The 21,647-nt window shown below is 38.0% G+C and overlaps 1 protein-coding gene across 1 annotated transcript; it reads right to left on the reverse strand.

The window, feature by feature from the left end:
- Positions 1-330: 330 nt before the first annotated feature.
- HTR5A (5-hydroxytryptamine receptor 5A) lies at positions 331-21,262 on the reverse strand. The gene is made up of 2 exons (XM_037835745.1): positions 19,950-21,262; positions 331-3,054 (listed from the first exon to the last, which is right to left on the reverse strand). Exons 1-2 carry the CDS (start codon positions 20,688-20,690, stop codon positions 2,722-2,724), a joined length of 1,074 nt encoding a protein of 357 aa, XP_037691673.1. The 5' UTR covers positions 20,691-21,262; the 3' UTR covers positions 331-2,721.
- Between the last annotated feature and the right edge of the window lie 385 nt (positions 21,263-21,647).

Here is a 21,647-nt window from a genome sequence, read left to right on the forward strand (position 1 = left end):
GTCAATAAAGATTCAAGAACATCTTGCACATGTTCTTTTAGTACTCTACCATGAAAATGAAAAAAAATTAAAATGACACTGAGGGTGTACAAGATCATCAATCATGAGAGAATTATCTCCTTACTGTATCATCTGCAGATAGGAGAGCAGAGTCATACATTTTATTGTATGTTCTACAAGGCTAAAATTAAGAGCTTTGGAGAGGTCAGCCTTCTCTAAGGATTCTGTCTAATAAAGTTAGTTATTACAATATGACACAAGGGACATGAGCTGATATTTTTAATGGTTATCTTTTATTTATGATTCAAGTTATTAGAGTAAATGGGAGTATTTCACAGATATTTGAATTGCACACTAGAGACCCAAGCTCAATCAACGTCTCCATCTTGTAATATTTCTTTCCTAGGCATAAACAACTTTTGGTATTGAAATGAAAGCAAAATAATTCATTAATTGCCACTTCTTGTTAGCAGAGTAGTTCTTGCTCTAGGTAGCATATGTAGAATATGTTTTATTTAATGTATAATTTAAATGATATCTGGGAGGTGCTAAATACATATTTATTGATAATAATAATGACACATATTCATCTTATGAAAAATGTTGGTAACAACCCCAGCAGAGATTTAAATTAATATTGCAATAACCTCTTTTTTTGAACAAGGGTGGGCATAATCTTGAGGGGGTTGGACTATTTGAAGCCACCAGACAAATATAGCACATCTTCCTAAAATTTCATTTCATTGGAAAGTTTGAGGACAATAAACCTTTAAAAAAAAAAAAGCCAGTAAGACAAACATTGAAATTATTGAGTAGCTTGGAAAAATTCGTATCTATTTTTCAGATAAAATAGACTTTTAAAATTTTTTCCTTGGTTCTGATGCCATATCTCTAGATTCCCCATGTCTATTTCCCTTTCTCTGCTATGGAGTACTTAATGAAGTTTTTTGAAGCATTACCATTTTTGTAACACTAACACAGTAGCATTTGTTGATGCCTCGGGTTCTGAATAATAGTGGAGAAAGATAATTTGAGTTAGTGAATAGTCTGGATTTTTAAATATCTGTGGTTTTAGATCTTTGAAATATATAGAAACAAGAAAAGTTTGAGGATGTTTCCAAGTAAATTCTTCAATGAGTCTGCTACTATGCCCAGACAGGTGGTCTGCATTTAGCATATCATTCTTCACAAGGTGTCTAACATTTCTTTAGCTGTTCACATTCCTTGAACTAAGACAATATGTGCAGTAAATGTAAGACTAAACTTCAAAACCACAAACAAACACAAATTTCTGATTTTTGACATTTTAGTTGATGTCATTTATTATATATAATGCAATACATATTAACATATGTATTATAATTATCCAAAATTATTATAATGCATAATGTTTGAGTTCATGCATTCAAAACCTAACTTTTGAATTCATACATTCAAAGAATCAGGGACATAACAGACCACAGGCAGTTTTCTCGCTTCAGATCCTTTTAAAGTTTTGTATTATGGCCCACATTTTACGTGATCATATAAATTCTGCATCTTCAATTAATAGTCTTGTATCACCAATTATGCTGCCAATTTGTAGTGACTGAGACTACATCTCACAATTTTTCTATCTTCCTTATTACTTAGCAGTCTTGGCCTCATCACAGGTATTCACATAGCAACAGAAAATGCAAATAGCAAATTAATTAACCATCTTCTTAAAGTGTATGTGTTTGGTCAATGTGCCTTCACAGTCATTGGTTATGAAACTATATTTAAGAAGTAAACAATTTCAGGACAGTTGTTTCACTCTAACATCATGATTCACAGTAAGGGCTTTGCCCAACAATATCTGAATATATTCCAAATGAGTGAAACACACAGCAAATAAACAAGTTTGATGGATTCTATGAAACAAATAGATTTTTCTACTGTTTGTGAAAACTTGCTTCAAAGTGGAAGGAAATATTTGACTTTACTTTTAATACCTGTTCCAAGTTGATGGAGTAAGGCATTTTACAAGTGAACTAGCCAACTGGAACATTGACCGTCTCTCTAGTTGTGTGTGTGTGTGTGTGTGTGTGTGTGTGTGTTTATAGTTGCCACAAGCAAAACTAAAGCTGAAATTCACTGGGCTTGCAGATGGGGCTATGTACTTTAATATGATGGAGACAATGTTTTGTGGCCAAATATTGGGACATATTCAATAAATATTAGAGTTTACTTACTATGATAATAGAGCAGAATACTTGAAACTGGGACTATTTCAGAAAGCTTGGGGAGATGGTCTAGATGGTCTAAACCCCCTAGATGTTCACATTATGCCTTCTTATTCATTCTCCATTCTCCCCTATCTATTCTCAACCTTCCCTTGTTGTCTCATCCCTTCCCTCCTATCTGCCTTGTTTGACTTCATTAGAACAATGACAATAACTGTGCTGGGGTGGATGTTGGGAAGGAAAGGGCACTTTGTAAGGCAAAGTCCATGGCTGTTAGGTGCAAAGTGAGGGATAGTCAACAAATCAGATAAATTAGGTCCCCGAATCTGCCTATGAGGACTCATATTCCTTCATTGGAATGGAAAAGTGAGGCTTGGTTAGTTCTGAGAAAGACTTCCAGAGAGCTTTAAGGATTAGTCTCTTCCACATGGCAGCTGGGTCGGGAACAGAAAGTAGATGGAATTGGAGATTTTATTGGTTTATGGGAATAACTCCTTTTTATCCCAGGGCCTTTTACTCAGTGTTGCTTAGAAAAGAAGTTCTTGAAGGCGCTGTTATAGTTCTTGTTGAAAGCTGTATAGATCAGGGGGTTAAAAAAGGAGTTGGAGTAGCCAAGCCAAAGGAAAATGCTTTTCCAGATGGCAGGGATGTCACAGGAGCAGAGGGGACTGATGAGCTCAGTGAGGAAGAAGGGGATCCAGCAGAGTACAAACACCCCAATGAGGATGCCCACCATCAGAGCAGCTTTCTGCTCTTTCTGTTCCCTCCAGGTGTCCCCTTCTGTCTGGAAGGTGACAGTGGCGTGGCGGACAGTGAACACCATCTGGGGCTGCTGAGCAGAGTCCTTCACCTGCAAAAGACAAGCAGAAGCTTTATAAAGAGGCAGGTTGAGCCTAGACACAATGGGCCTGGATACTGCACATCCACTTCAAGAAAAAGGTCTTGATCACTAGGTACAGGTTTAACAAGGCTTGTGAGATTTCACCCTAGGATGTGAAAAACAGGCAGTGGTGTAAGAGCTGGGATGTTTGCTTACATCTTAGAAATGGAAAGAAAACTGGAGAGTACATAATCAATATTGTTAAAACGGATTCCCTATTGCTTTCTCTTCAGCAGAAGGAGCAACAGAAATAAACATCATGCAGCATGTATGATTCAGTGGCAAGGGTACCCAAGTCATCAAAAGGGATTCAAATCTTTATCAACCCCCTGCACACTTATGACCCTATTTTCCACAATCCTTACAACTTTCTGGATTCATGTTAATGAACTTAAAATATTAGAATTCTCTAGAAAATTTCTTCTGGTATAAAGTTCCCAACTCTGTACTTCCATAACATATTCTACTTGTTTGGGACAGTTCATTCTCCAGGATATCTATCTCTCTGGGTTTGTTCAGTGTGTCTTCCCATTTCACCTGCATTATGGCAAAGAGAAGCTCCAAACTCAGCTTCCCTGCCCCTGGGTGCTCCCAAGGCCTCTATGGGGGCAGGTCCCAACAGAATGGGGCTTTCTAATTTCACATCCCTTCTCTTAAAGAGGTGTAATTGCTGGGAAAAGAAGTTCTTCCCTCCATTCTAGTCCTATTTTTTTTAGATACGAGGGGAACTGAAATGAGGAGACAGCCAAAATATGAAGAAATCCCAATGGACTGATTAACTAAATAAGCAAATTAATTGATCCAATCAAAATGAAGGACAATCTCTGGGTCAACAGGTCAATCACTGGTAGGTGAGACTATGTGAACACTGAATATTATTCCTCTCAACACAAGCATTCTGTGACTAGTGTATTTTCAAAGAAAAATTACACAGCTTGTTCTCAAGCAGCATACAATCTTTCAGGGGGTAGACTAGATCAAAAGATCTGTCTTTTAATCAAACCCACTTAACCAGTTCAAGCCTCTACCTATAAAATGGAGCCAAAAATATCACATAGAAGATCTGAGGTAGAACTAGGAACACTATTGTTAAAGTAATGTTTGTTGCTGTATGAGTTATTATATTTGTGTGATAGGATTGCTGTTATTCCTTTGAAAAACAGTGAAACATCAGGTATTGTACAATTGAAATAAATAATAAATATGAAAACAAATAGTCTATAATACTACAACCCTTAAAAATTATAAAATAAGAAGTGAAAATGCCCACTTTCTGTACCCAATTTCACTCCCAGATGGAACCACAGTATCTTCCTGATTTTAAAAATGCTTTTCTGGGAATTCATTATAGGGATTTCATTTGCAGAAAAGCAAACCTAATATTTAGCTGAATTTTTCAGCAGAGGAAACAAGGAAACCTAACAATTCCTTAAATAAAACTAAACCTCAAAAAGGCATCAGGTAAGCCATTTCCTGGGAATGAAAAAAGATTCTGGCTCTGACTCTGGAATCCCCTGGTAATCCTCCCTCCTCTTGGCACTTTTCACCTGTAACATTGGATGCCAAGCTTGCCTCTGGGTTGCAGCTCTCTTAAGACAGTCCCTTAATTATCTACATAATAGTGGTATAAAGTTGGGACATTTAAACAACACTTTATCAAAGTTTCTGGGGTAACAGTAGAAATAGATAGAGCAACACAAACAAAATATCCTTACTTTTGAGATATGTTATTCTCTTGGGGCTTGCAGACCACTCACATACTAGATCTCTGTCTGTCTTCCATGCGGTCAGTTGCCACTCCCAAAGTCCATGTACTCAAATTCCAGTTGCAAGACACAATGAGCCCCAGAAAAGATTGAGAAGTACCAACATAAGGCAAGCCTTCTATAAAGGATGAGCTACATTCCCCCCCCAAATGTTTCCCATATTCTATATATTTGTAGGAGTTTTTTATTGAATGTGATAATATGTGTATGCATATATGTTAAATTTTTTGAGGCTTCCATTCTGAGGGACCACCTTACTTTCTCAAAATTGACACTGAGAACATCTGCCTCCTTTTAGACTCTCTTCCTACACTCAGATTGGTCCTGACCTATGTACAAAGGGACTGTCATATCAAAATACAGCACAGTAACTCATCATTCATCCAAGAGACATAGTATATAGTAATTGCTTTTTTTTTATTCAGGTATATTACTGTTGCAGTTTGCTAATGCTGCCATTATGAAAAATACCAGAAATGGATTGACTTTTATAAAGGGGGTTTATTTAGTTACAAATTTACAGTCTGAAGGCCATGAAAATGTCCAAATTAAGGTATCAACATGAGTACACCTTCATGAAGAACAGCGATGGCACCTGGCAAATCTCTGTTAGCTGGGAAGGCATGTGGCTGGTGTCTGCTGATCTGAGTTGTGTTCCAGCTCCTCTCTAGCTCCTGTGCACTCTTCAAGATGTTGCCCTAGGGGTGTTTTGTCCTCTCTTAGCTTCTCCAGAGCAAAGTGTCAGCAAAAGTCTGCTTTCAAAGGCCATCTCTAAAATGTCTCTCTAAGCTGCAGCAGCATCTGGGCTTGTGTGGCTCTTTTTAAAGTATCCAGTAAACTAATCACGTCCCATGCTAATGGGCAGGGCTACATCTCCATGTAAATAATCTAATTAAAGATATTACCCACAGTTGGGTGAGTCACATCTCCATGGAAACAACCTAATCCAAAGATTCCAACCTAATCGACACTAACATGCCTTCCCCCACAAGACTGCATTAAAGAACATGGAGTTTGGGGGGACATAATACATCCCACCTGGCACAATGACCTACACTTAAATGTAGGATTTTAGTATTTCCATGAAAATTAGCATAAGATTATTCCTTGGAGCCCAAGTATTATAAGATAGTTTTTATGGGAAATGCATCACATCAAATTGTGATTCCAGTAGAAGAATATTATAGGCAATAAGTGCAGGCTTGCTTGTGTGAGTATTTGGCAGTTGGACTATAAAACTTTAGATTTCTCCTCCCTCAGTATAATTTACCTAGGTTCTTATGAAGGGTAAACTATACCCAAATGTAGTAAATACTCATTGCACCTGCAAGAATTTTCTAGTGTGTGATAATTTTAATGTTGAGTATTATATTTGGGAGTTTGTCTTCAGGATAATTTCTCTTATGTCAATAAAGTGTTTCAGCAAAATGTTCGCCCACAGGACATAACTACAGATCTTAAAGAAATAAAAAGCAATCATAAGAGAATACTATGAACAATTGTTTACCAATAAATTAGATCATCTAGATGGTCAAATCCCTAAAAACACATAAATTGCCTAAAATGACACAAGAAAAAAACAGAAAATCTTAGAAGACCTATAACAAGTAAAGAGAGTGAATCAGTAATTAAAAGCCTCCAGACAAAGTAAAGTCCAGGACCAAATGGCTCCACTAGTGAATTCTACCAAGTATTCAAAGAAGAATTAACATTGATACTTCCCAAACTCTTCCAAAAAATTTAAGAGGAGGGTACACTTCTTAACTCGTTCTATGAAGCCAACATTACAATGTTACCAAAGTCATATAAAGACAGCACAAGGAAAGAAAATTACAGACCAATTTCCCTTATGAATAGAGATGCAAAAATCCTCAACAAAATTCTAGCAAACCAAATCCAACAGCACATTAAAAGGATTATACACCATAGTCAAGTGGGATTTATCCCAGGAGTGCAAGAGTGGTTCAACATAAGAAAATCAATCAATGTAATATACCACATTAATAGAATGAAGGAAAACAACACAAGATCATCTCAATTGATGCAGAAAGACATCTGACAAAGCTCAACACTCTTTCATGATAAAACACTCAGAAACTAGAATTAAATGGGAACTTCTCCACATGATAAAGGGTATATATGAAAAATGCACAGCTAACATCATACCCAATGGTGAAAGATTGAAGGCTTTCCCTCTAAGATCAGGAACATAACAAGGATATCTACTTTCACTGCCACTATTCAACTTTGTAATGGAAATGCTAGTGATAGCAATTAGGCAAGGAAAAGAAATAAAAAGCGTATGAGTTGGAAAGGAAGAAGCAAAACCATCTCTGTTTACAGATGACATGATCCTATATATTAAAAAATTCAAAAGAATCCACAAAAAAGATACTAGAGCTAATAAATGAATTCAGCAAAGTTGCAGGGTAAAAGCTTAACACTCAAAAATCAGTTATGTTTCTATACACCAGCAGCGAACAATCTGAAATGAAAATTAAGAACACAATTCCATTTACAATCACACTGAAAAACTTAAAATATCTTAGAATAAATCTATTCAAGGAGGTGAAGACTTGTACAGTGCAAGCTACAAAACAGTGCTAAAAGAAATTAAAGAAGTCCTAAATAAATGACAAGATATCGTGTGTTCATGGATTGGAAGACATTATTAAGATGCCAAACTACCCAAGCAGTCTACAGATTCAATAAAACCCCTATCAAAATTCTAGCAGACTTTACTGCATAAATGCAAAAGCTGATTCTTAAATTAATATAAAACTGCAACAGCAAAAACAATCTTGGAAAAGAAGAAGAGAGTTGGAGGTCTCACACTTCCCAACTTTAATATTTACTATAGAGCTACAGTAATCAAAACAATATGCTATTGGCATGAGGATAGACATCTAGATGAATGGAATAGAATTGAGAGTTCAGAAATAATCCTACACATCTGTGGCCAATTGATTTTTTTACAAGGGTACCAAGTCCATTCAATGAGGAAAGAATAGTCTCATCAACAAATGAGTCTGGGAAAACTGGATTTCCACACACAAAAGATGAAGGCGAATCCCTACATCATACCATACATAAAAATTAACTCAAAATGGATCAAAGACCTAAATATAAGAGCTCAAAACATCAAATCTTTAGAAGAAAACATTGGAGGAAATCTTTATGACCTTGGATTTCATGACAGATTCTTAGATATGGCAAAGAAAGCACAAGAAACAAAAGAAAAAAAAGATAAATTGGATTTCATCAAAGGTATAAACTTTTATTCATCAAAAGACACTATCAAGAAAGTGAAGAGACAAACCACAGAATGGGAGAAAAATAATTGCAAATCATAGATCTGGGTTTAATATCCAGAATATACACAGAACTCCTACAACTCAACAACAAAAGATAAGCAACCCAATTTAAAAATGGGCAAAGTATTTGAATAGACATTTCTTCAAAGAAGATATACAAATAGTTAATAAACACATGAAAAGATGCTCAACATCATTAGTCATTAGAGAAATAAAAATCAAAACTACAATGAGATACCACTTCACATTTACTAGGATGGCTATTATTTTGTAAATGGGAAATAAAAAGTGTTGGCAAGGATGCAGAGAAATTGGAACCCTTATACATTGTTGGTGGGAATTTACAATGGTGCTGCTGCTGTGGAAAACAATTTGATCGTTATTCAAAAGGTTAAACATAGAATTATTATGTGACCCAGCAATCCCACTTCTAGTTTTACCCCAAAGAAGTGAAAACAGGGACTCAAACAGATACAAACAATATTCATGGCAGCATTATTCACAATAGCCAAAAGGTGGAAACAATCTAAGTGTCCATCAACTGATAAATGGATAAACAGAATGTGATACATACACACAACAGAATATTATTCAGCTATAAGAGGGAAGGAAATTGTGATAATGGCTACAATATCAGTGAACTTTGAAAACTATGCTGAATGAAATAAGTCAAGCACAAAAGGAAAAATATGGATGATTCCACTTATATGAAATATCTAGAATAAGCAAATTTGTAGAGATAGAAAGTAGAGTAAGGGTTACATTCTTTTATGGTATGCTTTGAGTCAATGTTCTATAGTTTAGTCATAGATCTTCATGTTTCTCATAAAAGTACATACTGCTGTTACATTGATGCAAAATGCTGATCATTTTGCTGAGTCCCTTTTTTGTGCTGCATTCAGCACCAAGTCACTTGATAGAAGAAACAGTATCTTTACTCAAAGTTTTACTTCTGGGACAATAGAGGTTCCAGCTGTCAGGAGTATCATTGCTGTTTTGGAAGCATCAGGTTTCTAATGTCCTCAAATGGTAGATTTGATTGATCACCCTGTGACTTTCTAATTACGAATTCCTTAACTCCGTGCTCTCTGCTAATCAATAATTGCAATAAAGCACTTAATCTATTAAGTAGCGATAGTAATTAAGTACTACTATTAAGTAATATATTAATTATTAAAACTACTCAAAATACTCACTAGTAAATTCACAGAACCACAGGGAATGGGGTTAAAAAAAAAGTGACTATTCAAACCAAATTAAATTCTTCCTAATAATCTATGAAACGCTATATTATTTAAAGCAAATACCTCACAATTTAAGATTTACATATGCAATTTATCTAAGTGGACAATTAGCCTCATCACCCCAGAAAAACAAGTTTTGGGATACAAGTACTCGTGTCTTAGACTTCCCATTTTCTCAAAACAGTTATGTGCTAAATAACTATTTACTGGTTAGTTATAGATTTGGCATATTCTTGTATTTCCTCTAATCTTTCTGCTTTACCTTCCTGTTACTATCACAGACAATACGTTACCATCAATTCTGGATACTGAAGTTAGGGAATTAAGAACCTCACTTTATAAGTGTGGCTTCAGGTGCTTTTCAGGCTAAACCAGGCCATTATAATAATGCAAGATTAGTCACAGCAGCCCAAGGGAAAAACCAAGAGGTTCAAGTTAGAAATGACCTTAAACATTAAGAGAAGACTCCAGGAGGGTGAGAATAAAAATGTTCCCACAAATTTAGGGAAAGACTGATTGTTCTGTGGCTATGGTAACAAGGAACTCTGTTACTTGTTTTAACCTCTTCAGTTTATCAAGAATATTGGTAAATATGCAACTTTGTAAATATGCATTTGCAAACCAACTAATCAGTATCAGCCCTCACTTCTGAAAGTAGCCCATTGGAATTCACTCCAATAAGCATGCCTCTGAGTGCCGATCAACAACAGTCTCACCTGAGTAAATACATTTCTACAGATGATGTCAACTCACTACACCTCTGAAAATCCTGCAGTCAAGGCAGTCCACTCTGCCTCAAATCCACATAGGTAATCAGCATTTTGCTCTGCTTGAGGAGACTGGGCAAGTATTACTTTCTCTTACTATAATAAGCAGTAAATTCAGCAATTCAGCTTTGTCGTTTGATTTCACATACTGATTGGTGTTTGTATCATACTTTGACAGTTCTGGAAGTTCCACTGAGATTGTTTTGAAGACCTTCACTTGATAACACTCCACAGGATCCTTGAACCAATAGGTACATCCACTGTTCCCTGAACTCATTTGTCTTCCAGATCTGCTGCCAGATGTGTCACTCTCAACAATGATTTGAGTTCTGGCTAGGTTTAGTGGGCTCTTATTGCTTAGTTTATTTTTTTGTCCTAGGATTTGTAACCAAATATATCTCAGGTCATTGTATGAAGTAATTAGACCTTTTTGTAATTAGACTTAGATCATTATGAAAGGTTATTAGACCTCTTGTTCTGAGGTATACCATTTTGTAAATATTTTTGCTACTAACCTGCTTATTCTACTGGCTGTTTGCTCTGCTTACATTGTTGTTTGCCTATATGTACAACCTTGTTTCATAGGCTTTTGTCCTGGACTTTCTCTGTTTAATGGAAAAGGGAGTGTTTCTATTAAGAGTAGATGGATAAGCTTCCAATCTAATCCAAGCCAGATCAAAGGGCTAATGATTTGAGGACCATGAGACAGGAGACCAATCTGTAAATAAGCAATTGGTTAAGCTTTGCTTTGGGTTCCCTCCGTCGTCAATTTGTGAGAGAAAGTCACTCTGTCTAGTTCGTATTCCAGGTCAATGATTGTTGGGTCTGTGAAATTTTGCCCCGTCCTTTCCCCTTTTTTGGTTAGGGATCCTGAAACACTATTTGCCAGAATACACTGTTGACCAAACCTAGTGGCCTCTTTCTTGTGTTTGACGGTGTGTCTGTATCAAAGTTGCCTTTTAAGAACTTCTCATTCTTATTTAAAATTGCACTATCCTAACTCTTGCACTTTTCTTGATAAATACTAAAAAAATTTTTGATTTAGAATAACAATGGCTACTATGAGAAACTTCTGTCATGTCAAAATCAATAGATTAACATATTTAAGAGATGCTCTAGGAAAGTTAGGAAACGAACATCAAACAGTATGCTGAGGCCTTAAAAACAAAATTTTAACTCTAAAATAGTCTCAAAGATTTTGCAACAGTCCCAAACATACCGTTCTTGCAATTCTCTCTTCCTATTCAGCTTTACCTGGCTTTCTAAAGCAGCCACACTTTCTTCAGGGTTTCTCAGGAAAAACACAATCACATTGTAAAATTGCCAGACTAGAAGTGAAGTTTATAGAATTTAAGTTGGAACCCTCATCTAGAGCCAAGAATTAAGAATTTTCCTAAACCTCAGGAAGTAGGGCAGAAAATTGTTAGAGAATTCAGAATCTTGTTAGATTGTTCTGTACTACAGAACATTGTCCTGAGCTACAGATCTGTACCAGCTAGTTAAATTAACTGAAATCCTCTCAAATGTGAAAAAATGTTTAAAAGCAAAAGGATAGAAAAGAGAAGAGTTAAGTAACCTAGCTGTATAAAATTTAAAATAGAAAATACATTACATGAGGCAAATTCAGGAGCCTTTCTTTTAAGAGAAGACTGAATGAAGGTTCAAAATGAAATAAAGATAGAAATTAGACTTCAGAAAACTTTCCAGCAGTATTGTGGTATAAGCTCAACAGCTGAAGTATAGCAAGTCTTATCCTTTCTTTCTGTAAATGGACTCAAACCTGAATTAGGGAATTTAATAAGAAAAAAAATAAATTGAAATGAAAATTGCCAATTAAAAAAATGTCCAATATGGTACTAGATATTTCCAGACAGTCTTAGAAAATAAGTAAACTAGAAATCAATATAAGGTATGGCTTTCTAGATAAAACATCCAAAGGGAACTCTGTTCTCAAAGATTTAGGAGCCTAGGTAAGGATAACTGTAAATACTGTAAAAAGAAGTTGCCTTGAAAGAATCAATGTCCCATCTTTGTTAAAAAGCAAAATGACAACTCTCCAAAATCTGCCGAATAAAATCTCTCCAAGGGAGACTTTTTTTTTTTAATGTTTAAAGAGATTTAAAAGACTTGTCAACAATTGTACACCATGGATGATATATACACCATGTGAATATATCTCAATAAAACTAAATTTAATTTAAAAAAAAGAAAGAAAACGATAACTGTGGAACTATAACCCATAACAATTTTTGAAATTACCTAAATAACTGCTTTTTGAGCTGTACATTGAAGTTAACACCTTTCTGTATATATGATATATTTTACAATAATGGAAATAGCTGAAGTTGTGGAATTGTGACCCATGATATTCTTTGAAATTGGCTCTCTAACTACTTGTTAAATCTTGCTTTGAAAGTTACCACTGTTATGTATATCTATTAAAGTTCATAATTTTAAAACTGCATTAAAAATAAGCTTCAGTGGCAGAGAGATTCCAAAAGGAGCCGAGAGGTCACTCTGGTGGGCACTCTTATGCACACTTTAGACAACCCTTTTTAGGTTCTAAAGAATTGGGGTAGCTGGTGGTGGATACCTGAAACTATCAAACTACAACCCAGAACCCATGAATCTCGAAGACAGTTGTATAAAAATGTAGCTTATGAGGGGTGACAATGGGATTGGGAAAGCCATAAGGACCAAACACCACTTTGTCTAGTTTATGGATGGATGTGTAGAAAAGTAGGGGAGGGAAACAGACAGACAAAGGTACCCAGTGTTCTTTTTTACTTCAATTGCTCTTTTTCACTCTAATTATTATTCTTGTTATTTTTGTGTGTGTGCTAATGAAGGTGTCAGGGATTGATTTAGGTGATGAATGTACAACTATGTAATGGTACTGTAAACAATCGAAAGTACAATTTGTTTTGTATGACTGCGTGGTATGTGAATATATCTCAATAAAATGATGATTTAAAAAAAAAAAAAAAAAAACTGCATTAAAAAAGAAGAAAACAACAACAACAAAAAGACTTGTCAACCAAATATAGTTTTAGGACCTTGTTTGTATTTTGATTCAAACAAACAAACTTTAAAACACATTTTTTTTTTTTTAGGTTCCAAGGGAGACTTTAGAACCCAACAATTCCAGGTCCTTCTTCAAAAGTTCCAAGAGGAACTGTCTTTAATCATAAATATCCAATAGTACTGCTTTCTTGCTTATATGGGTGTCACCGTAACTACTGTTCTAGTTTGCTAATGCTGCCAGAATGCAAAACACCAGAAAAGGATTGGCTTTTATAAAAGGGGGTTTATTCGGTTACACAGTTACAGTCTTAAGGCCATAAAGTGTGCGAGGTAACGCATCAACAATCAGGTACCTTCACTGAAAGATGACCAATGGTGTCCAGGAAACCTCTGTTAGCTAGGAAGGCACATGGCTGGCATCTGCTCTGGAGTTCTGGTTTCAAAATGGCTTTCTCCCAGGATGTTCCTCTCTAGGCTTCAGCGTCTTTCCAAAATGTCATTCTCAGTCACTCTTGGAGAGTTTGTCCTCTCTTAGCTTCTCCAGAACAAAAGTCTGCTTTCAAAGGCCATCTCCAAAATGTCTCTGTAAGCTGCAGCTTCCCTCTCAGCTCCTGTGCATTCTTCAAAGTGTCCCTCTGGGCTGTAGCAAGCTTGGTCCTTCTGTCTGAGCTTATATAGGGCTCCAGTAAACTAATCAAGGGCCACATTGAATGAGCAGAGCCATACCTCCAAGGAAATTATCTAATCAGAGTTATCACCTACAGTTGGGCAGGTCACATCTCCATGGAAACACTTGAAGAATTGCAATCTAATCAACAGTAATACCTCTGTCCACACAAGTTTGCGTCAAAGATAATGGCATTTTGGGGGACACAATACATTCAAACCAGCACAACTGCCATTAATCCTACCACTATAGAGCTTCAGATCCTTCAGAGTAAAATTTTAAAGTATTCGGAAAACCAAGAAAGTATTGATTTGTAATAAATTAAAAACAACAGCAGCAAAACAAAGGAATTTAATTTCTTTAAAAAAAAAAAAAGATTGTTTGTACCAGATGGTGAAAGAAGATAATAAAAGATAAATTTGAAGCTATATAAAAGGCTTGAAGGAAAATAAATTTCATTTAATAAAACAATTCAAGTAGTGGGAATCTTCAAAATCTGTAAAATTCTGTGTCCCAATTTGTAGCTGATATTTGGGGATTATTCGCAGAATACTCCTTTTGTCTCTCTGATACAATAGCTACAATTTAATAGGTAGGATCCTCTTCCAGGTAAAATGCGCTGCAGTTCTTATACATTATAAAATTATAGTTGCTCTAGAACTGAGATTACCTACACTTTATATAATTCAAGAAATTACTAAAGAAATAGTGATGGTCCTATGATCCTTATGGACAAAAGACTCCACGGGCAGAAAGATTAATTGGAGGAGAAAGCATGAGCATTCATATTGACCCTTCCTAGATTATCATACTTCTTTGGGGTTTTTTGTGTGCAAATATGAAAATTGTGGGCCACATTCACAATTGTGGATTAGCTCAACAGCATGGCACATATCAAATAACCATCACCTATTGACTAACTCCTTAATTCAGTAACCAAGTCTTTCCTGTCTTGCCTCAGAGAAATTCAGGCATCAATTAAATTAGTGAACACAGCTTCAGGTCTTATATTAGGCCTTTAAATCTTATGAATCATTACTGCTAACTGAAACCACCCCCAATTTTTCTATTAGTTGATTAATCATGATTCATTATTATTTTCTCCTTCTCCTATTACCATCCACTAATGTAACTCATAATCCAGCAACTGTATAATCCTTAGCCAATGAAGAAAAATCTTGTGGTTGTGTTTCTGTAATTTAAGAAGCATTCTTGCCCAAAACAGAACATAGATACTCCAGTACCAAATTCTGACTTAATATTATCTGGATATTATACTAAATATTATGGGTTTTTTACTAAAAATAAAAAGGACAATACCAGGGTTGAAACACAATATACAATACCAGTCTCTCTCAAAAAATCCAATTTCTTATCAGAAGCCAAATAGTTCAAATAACTGAACTGTAAACCCTCTTTAAGGCATATCAAACTGCTAAAATAAAAGAGACAACATAGAAACCAATAGCTGTTATGCTTTAAAAATAATTCACTTCTTTACAATGCTATAAAATAATTCACTTTTTAGTAACAATTTTTTCAGGCAATCTTTAAAATAAGCAACAAATGTGAATTAATGATTTAGTGATTCTAGTACCTCCAGTGAGGTACTAGAGAAGCTACTATACTATGCTAGCAGTTCTATAAAAATATTTTAAATGCTTTAGAAATGCAATAGAAATATATTAAAGATCATCGTGCTAAATATATTTTTCTGAGTAAAAGTCCTTGTACAAAGTTCTCACATAAAATAATAATAACAAATTCATGGAGAAATTCAAGGATTCTATCATAGATAAAGTCTGGTCCACCAAATTCTGAAAAGAAACACCAAGATTCATATCAGATTCTTGAGGATAAGGTCTGGCAAAACCAGAATATTTGGTAGCACCAATAAAACTCTAATGGATGATAGATAAAATCCTCTATGAAGCAACTCATTTCAGTAGGTACAAATCAGTCACAATATTAAACACTGACATGGCCTGCTCATGCTTTATCTGTTACTAAAGTAACCTGGAAAAGGATTTCTAAAAAAATGTAAATGAGAAGCATGGCCCAGAATCATAGCTAAGGATCCTTTGGTCATTTCAAAGTAGTTTATATACAGCTTTATGTATGTACTGACAATGTATACTTATTTCTTAGATGAGTTAGAAGCATTTTTCTGTTGAAAAGTCACAACACTCACACAAAAAAATACTACTAGATACTGGGTTTCCTATCCAGGACATTCCAACTTATCTATCCAGTGATATGGGGGCATATTTAACAAGTTTAGTCTATTCATAACTTTAAACTATACAGGAATTTGCCCTTAATTCTCAAATTTTATTTTTCTAGTCACTGTCAATCTTCTGGGGGAAAAAAAACATTAACAGAACTGCAAAGTCACACCCTTCAAAAATCCAAAACTGGGGTTCTCCAAAGAACCTCCAGAAGCAGAAACATGGAAGTTGACACCTAAACTTAGAACTAAGGAGATGACCACATGAAGTAGTGACTGTCTTGAAAATACCTATAGACAATATACCTTCCTATGCCAAAATCAGGCTCTCCAACATCGATCCAGAACCAAGGTTAATTGTTCAGCAAGTCCATCAATTAAGCCATTCCAAGATATGACCTATCAACACATTCAGTGGACTATCTTTTAAAACAAGTCCAAAGGCAAGTAATTCATGTTTGTTGTTTGTTTTAAAGATTACCTGAAGAAATTGTTTCAGGGAAAAGTCTTCTGAGGATAGTGACCCCATCTGTAGGAGTTAGACTTGAGTTCTTCATTTAAAAAGAAAAATATTTGATATAGCAAACAATACATACATTGGCTGACTTAGTAAATTATACAGCTTAAGTTCTGCATGCACAACAAACCAGTTTAAATCTCTTAACCCAAGTAGTTATGAATAATAGAATAGACTGCTTTTCTTTTGGCCAACCAGGCAAACCATTGCTAACTCTTCATGATGTACCTAGATTAATTCTACAGGTGACATAAAACAATCTGTATTTAAACTTAAGAAAATGCAACCTAACTATCTAAGATAGACACAGGGACCCACTGGGACTTGCTTCCTTGATCAGGCTTGGGAAATCTCAGATCATGACCCCAGAGGCCTTCCAGTCCCTTCTTATATTTCTAGCTATACCTGTTTGTCTCACAGCTGTTCAATGCCTGTTTAAATGCTTCTACTCAACACTGTCCTGACAGCTGATTCAACACACAATTGAAAAACAGAATAAAACATGCTGAACAACGTGCATTCTGAAAATTAATCTCCACAGATGAAGCTTCATCTTCAAGGAGAATCAACAACAGTGGTGAAGATCTAGAAAATCCTTGATGACCTCTCCTGAAGCTTTGGCTAAAGGAGCATCAAGAGATGGGGTGCTGATAATAAAATATTCCCACAAGTTTAGGGAAAGATAGATTATTCTGCAGCCCACAACCAGTTTTAAACATATTCCATACATCAAGGCCATCCAACCAATCATTGTCAACTCTTCACTTCTGAAGGTCAGGCAACAAGGGATGGACTCATCCCAATAAACAACCATTAAAGTAATAACAATCAACAACAGTATCAAAAGAGCCACGTAAATAGATGATTGTCAACCTATGCATGCTTCTGCAAGTCCACCAACCCTGAACTCCACACTTCTCCCAAAAGCCATTTAAGATCAGATCCTGCTCTGCTCAGGGAGACTGTGCTTGACCAGCATGGTTCTCACTGACTGTAGTGAGCAATAAATTCAGCTTTGTCTTTTTATTTTAGATATTTAGTCTTGGTTTCATCATCCTTTAATAAGGGCAAGGCCAATCTGTCTTGTAGTACCAGTTCCTGTCTCAGTCTGACATAGATTAGGCATTCAGTATATATTTAAATAAAACCCAACAGGGTTTTTTTCCCCAAACAGGGAAGAAGTGTTATGATTTCCCTTGGTAATACAGCTAGTTGTAGAGCTGTATTTAGCAACTTTAACACCCCTTACCCTGGAGAAATCAAGAGGCTTGGTTTGTTATTAAGCCTTCACAGTAACATAAGGATACAGGCAACCCCATATTACATGCAGAGCCCTAGATAATTTAGAGGCCTTGTAAAGCCAAGGAACCCATTTTTGGAAGTTCTCCAGTAAAGACAGAAGGAAAAGGAAACAGTGCCTTATATATAAATACAAGAATATCATTTGCTTTGCTTCTGCTATCTCAAAAACAGAAATGAGAGAGCCCCTCACCATTTCACAATGAATCCTGAGACAGAATTGTAACTGCTTTTCTTGTTTAAAGCTGTGTTTAGTGTTGATTGTAAACTGTGCTTATCTAGGTAAGCAGCTTGGCAGAAGAGGATTCACTTAAAGGCAGCCCTTGAAGTCCTCTTATTCCTAATCTAGAATTGGGGTGAATGCTCAGACATGTGGAACATAGCTCCAGGCAGTGGTGTCCCTGATACCAGCACGCCTACCTGTTAACACTCCTGTTCAGTTTGAAAGGCTTCTAGATAAGGGTTTCCCAAATTTGACGATTTGGCATCTTTGTACTGAATAATTTTTGTTGGGGGATGCTGTCCTATGCATTGTAAGATGTTTAGCAGCATCCCTGGCTTCTACCCACTAGTAGCACCCCCATCCCCAATTGTGACAGTCAAAAATGTCTCCAGACATTGCCAAATGTTGCTTGGAGAGCAAAATCACCCCTGGTTAAGATCCATTATTCTAGACAAAAAGACAGGTAGCCTCTGGCTCCTTCTTCCTTCTATCTCCCAGAACAATGCCCTCTCCTTCCTTCTGCAGCTATATCTGTAGTCTCCTCTAAGCTTGATCTATTGGGTTAGTTTATAATTAGCTACTGACTTTAGAAAATAGTCATGTTACAGAGCTCACAATATCTGTCTCCCTGATTAGGCAAACTCTTAATGTGCAAAGGCCATGTCTTTATCATTCTTTTACCCCTTGCACCCAGCCCACAGTAGTTGCTCAGTGTATTTAACTGAATTTAATTAGTTGTTCCAGATCCAGTAACAGAAAGTGAGAGTTGTGCAGTTTAGATTTCTGATTTAACTTAAAACACAGGAATTAGATTCAAGGGATCAGACTTGGAAAAGAGTGGGGAAGGAGAAGAATCTCCACATCTAATAGATTCAGTTTGCATGTAGTTTTAGAATCTTGAATCATCAGGTCTGATTATTAAGAGTGAACAAAAAGCTGGAAAGTGTGGGTGGGGAGAAGATGAGAAAAGAGCCATCACTGTTTCTGAAGCTGTTGTCTTACATTAAATGCCACCTGTAGAGAGCTGGGGAATTATCTGCACTGGATTTTTAATTTCCTCCTGTAACTGTACCCATGTTCAGAAAAGCAAACAAGTGGCCCTCAGTTGCACATACAGCCTGATGGGCAGAGGGGCTGTGGGAGGATGGGCCTCAGAAAGTAATGACACAAGCAGATGGAAGCAGATTGCACAAATGCAAGCTCTGGTTCTAGTGTAAATCACATCTTTGACCTTAGATCAGGAGAGAAGAATCCTACAAAATAACAGTTAGAAACCTAGGAGATACAATCTTTTGCAAATTAGTTGCTGTAACTTGCAAAGAAAAAAAAATGGATTGGGTAGAAAGACTAATTTGCTTTGCCTTATGTATGACAATTTTCCTGCCAAGTCACATTACCATGTCTCCTTCCCCTTCCACTTGAACATCCAACTCTACTCTGTGCAGGCAGCAGCAGGTTTATCCAGCACAGCCTCAGACACCAATTGCTCTGAAGGGTGTCACAGAGCCATAGAATTTTAGAGCCAAATGGGATCTCTATATCATCTAATCCAAATCTCTCATCTAATATGTAAGGAAATAATCATCAGAAAAGGGATATAACAGTAGCTCTCAAAACTGAACATATCAAAGCAAAATAAGTCTCTCATGCTTTTTCTCTCTCCCCATCTTCCCCCATCCCCCTGCTCCCTAAAGTAAAGAAATCCACTTTCTACAAGGTTGGGGGTGGGGGATGGGGGGTGGGGGCGTGGATCATGCTGGGGATGAAACCTGTATAAATGCAAGTAAGGTATTTTTAAGTATCACTGTAGCACCCACCTCCACGGCTTCAGACATGGGCGAGACGCTGTTGGTCTTCCTGGAGCCCACCCGGAGCTTGGCGGCTTTGTAGATCTTCCAGTACACGAAGAGCACCACGCAGAGCGGCAGATAGAAGGCGCCCACCGTAGAGAACACGGTGTAGGACGGCTCGCGGCTCACCTGGCATTCCCCACTGCCCTCGGAGTAGGTCTCCCCCCAGCCGAAGAGCAGCGGGGCCAAGGAGATGACGGCGGAGAGAGCCCAGGTGAGCGCAATCATTATGTTGGAAACACGCTTGCGGGCGCGGAGGGTGTATTCCAGGTGGCGGGTGATGGACCAGTAGCGGTCCAGCGCGATCGCAGTCACATTCCAGATGCTGGCCGTGCAGCAGAGCACATCGCACGCGATCCACAGCTGGCATAGCCGCCGGCCCAGCTGCCAGCGGCGCCCGGATAGCTCATGCACCAGGCTCAGTGGCATGACCAGGGCGGCCACGAGCACGTCCGAGATGGCCATGGACGCCACCAGGTTGTGCGGTACGCGATGGAAGGTGCGCACACGGAGGATAGTCGCCAGCACCAGCAGGTTCCAGGCGAACGTCGCCGCCACCAACGAGCCCAGCAAGGTCAGAACAAGCACGCCGAAGACAGAGAGATGGGGCAGGCTGGGGTGCAAATCTTCTGCGCCGAAACTGCGGTTGGTCTCCAAGGAGGAGGGGGTGGAAAGGGAAAAGTAGGTTAAGTTCACAGGCAAATCCATCTTTGGCTCAGGAAACTGGGTGCATGCAGAAGGGGCGTTCAGGAGGACTTAAGGTAGCCAGTGTGCCCGGAGCTATTCCAGATGTTTGCAACCCCTGGCCAGTGGTGAGGTTTCTGGGAAGTGCCTGTGAATTTGGCTCTAACCTCATGCAAGTGAGCATCTGCGGGAGATCGTGTGGTGTAGAGAAGGGGGCTGGGCTGCAAGCCACGGCAAGTCTGAATTCCTCAGGGGCTAGGAAAGCAGAGGCGAGGGGCTGCATCTTGCAGCGAGGGCCCGCCTAAGCTGTCAACACGCCCAAGGCTGCTCACCTTGGCCGAGACAGCGTTCTGATCTCCCAGAGCCGAGCATTTCCCACGTCTATCCACACCCCGCAGGCTGGGGAGAAACTGGGCGGCCACAGTGCGTCTGGACGCTAGGAGAGGTACTGATGCGTCAGAGCAGTAGTTCTCACAGCAGTTGCCTCTCTACCCGCGCCTCTCTCCTGGCAGCCGGCTGCGACTTCAAGTCGGCGCTGGGGAAGACAAGAAGGGATCTGCTTTAGTGGGGCCAGCTTTGCTCTTTCCCTGTCTCCCTCTCCACCTCGTCTGTGGCTGCAGCTCCGGAGAGAGAATGCTGGCGCGCCCACTGGACCTGTCTGATCAAACCGGGGATCCAACCCTACATCAAAACATCAGCTGATGAGGCCGCCTCTCTCCCTGCCTCCTGGTTCTCAGAGTCTCAGAGTCTCACAGCCCCTAGCTTGGTGCTGTCCGTGGTGCTAACGTGCCTGTCTGAAGCTGGGTACTCCATGTGGAACAAGTTTTCCAACAAACTCTCTGAAACCTTTATCTAACCAGTCCCCTACCCACGCCCCTCTGGGAGTGGTCTGTAAACATTGAGCAGGTCCTAGAGCTCTAGGTTCGGAGTTAGGGGTCTACGATGATATCGCTGGCTTTTCTTCTCCGGAAGGTTTGTTAT

This window comes from Choloepus didactylus, chromosome 5 (assembly GCF_015220235.1).
Source record: "Choloepus didactylus isolate mChoDid1 chromosome 5, mChoDid1.pri, whole genome shotgun sequence".
Lineage (NCBI taxonomy): Eukaryota > Metazoa > Chordata > Mammalia > Pilosa > Megalonychidae > Choloepus > Choloepus didactylus.

Excerpts from the sequence above, each read along its gene's own strand:
- HTR5A (XM_037835745.1), bottom strand. The coding sequence starts at position 20,690 with ATGGATTTGCCTGTGAACTTAACCTACTTTTCCCTTTCCACCCCCTCC. Across the intron at positions 3,055-19,949 it reads CCATGTCTGAAGCCGTGGAG|GTGAAGGACTCTGCTCAGCA; the intron begins GTGGGTGCTACA and ends TGTCTTTTGCAG.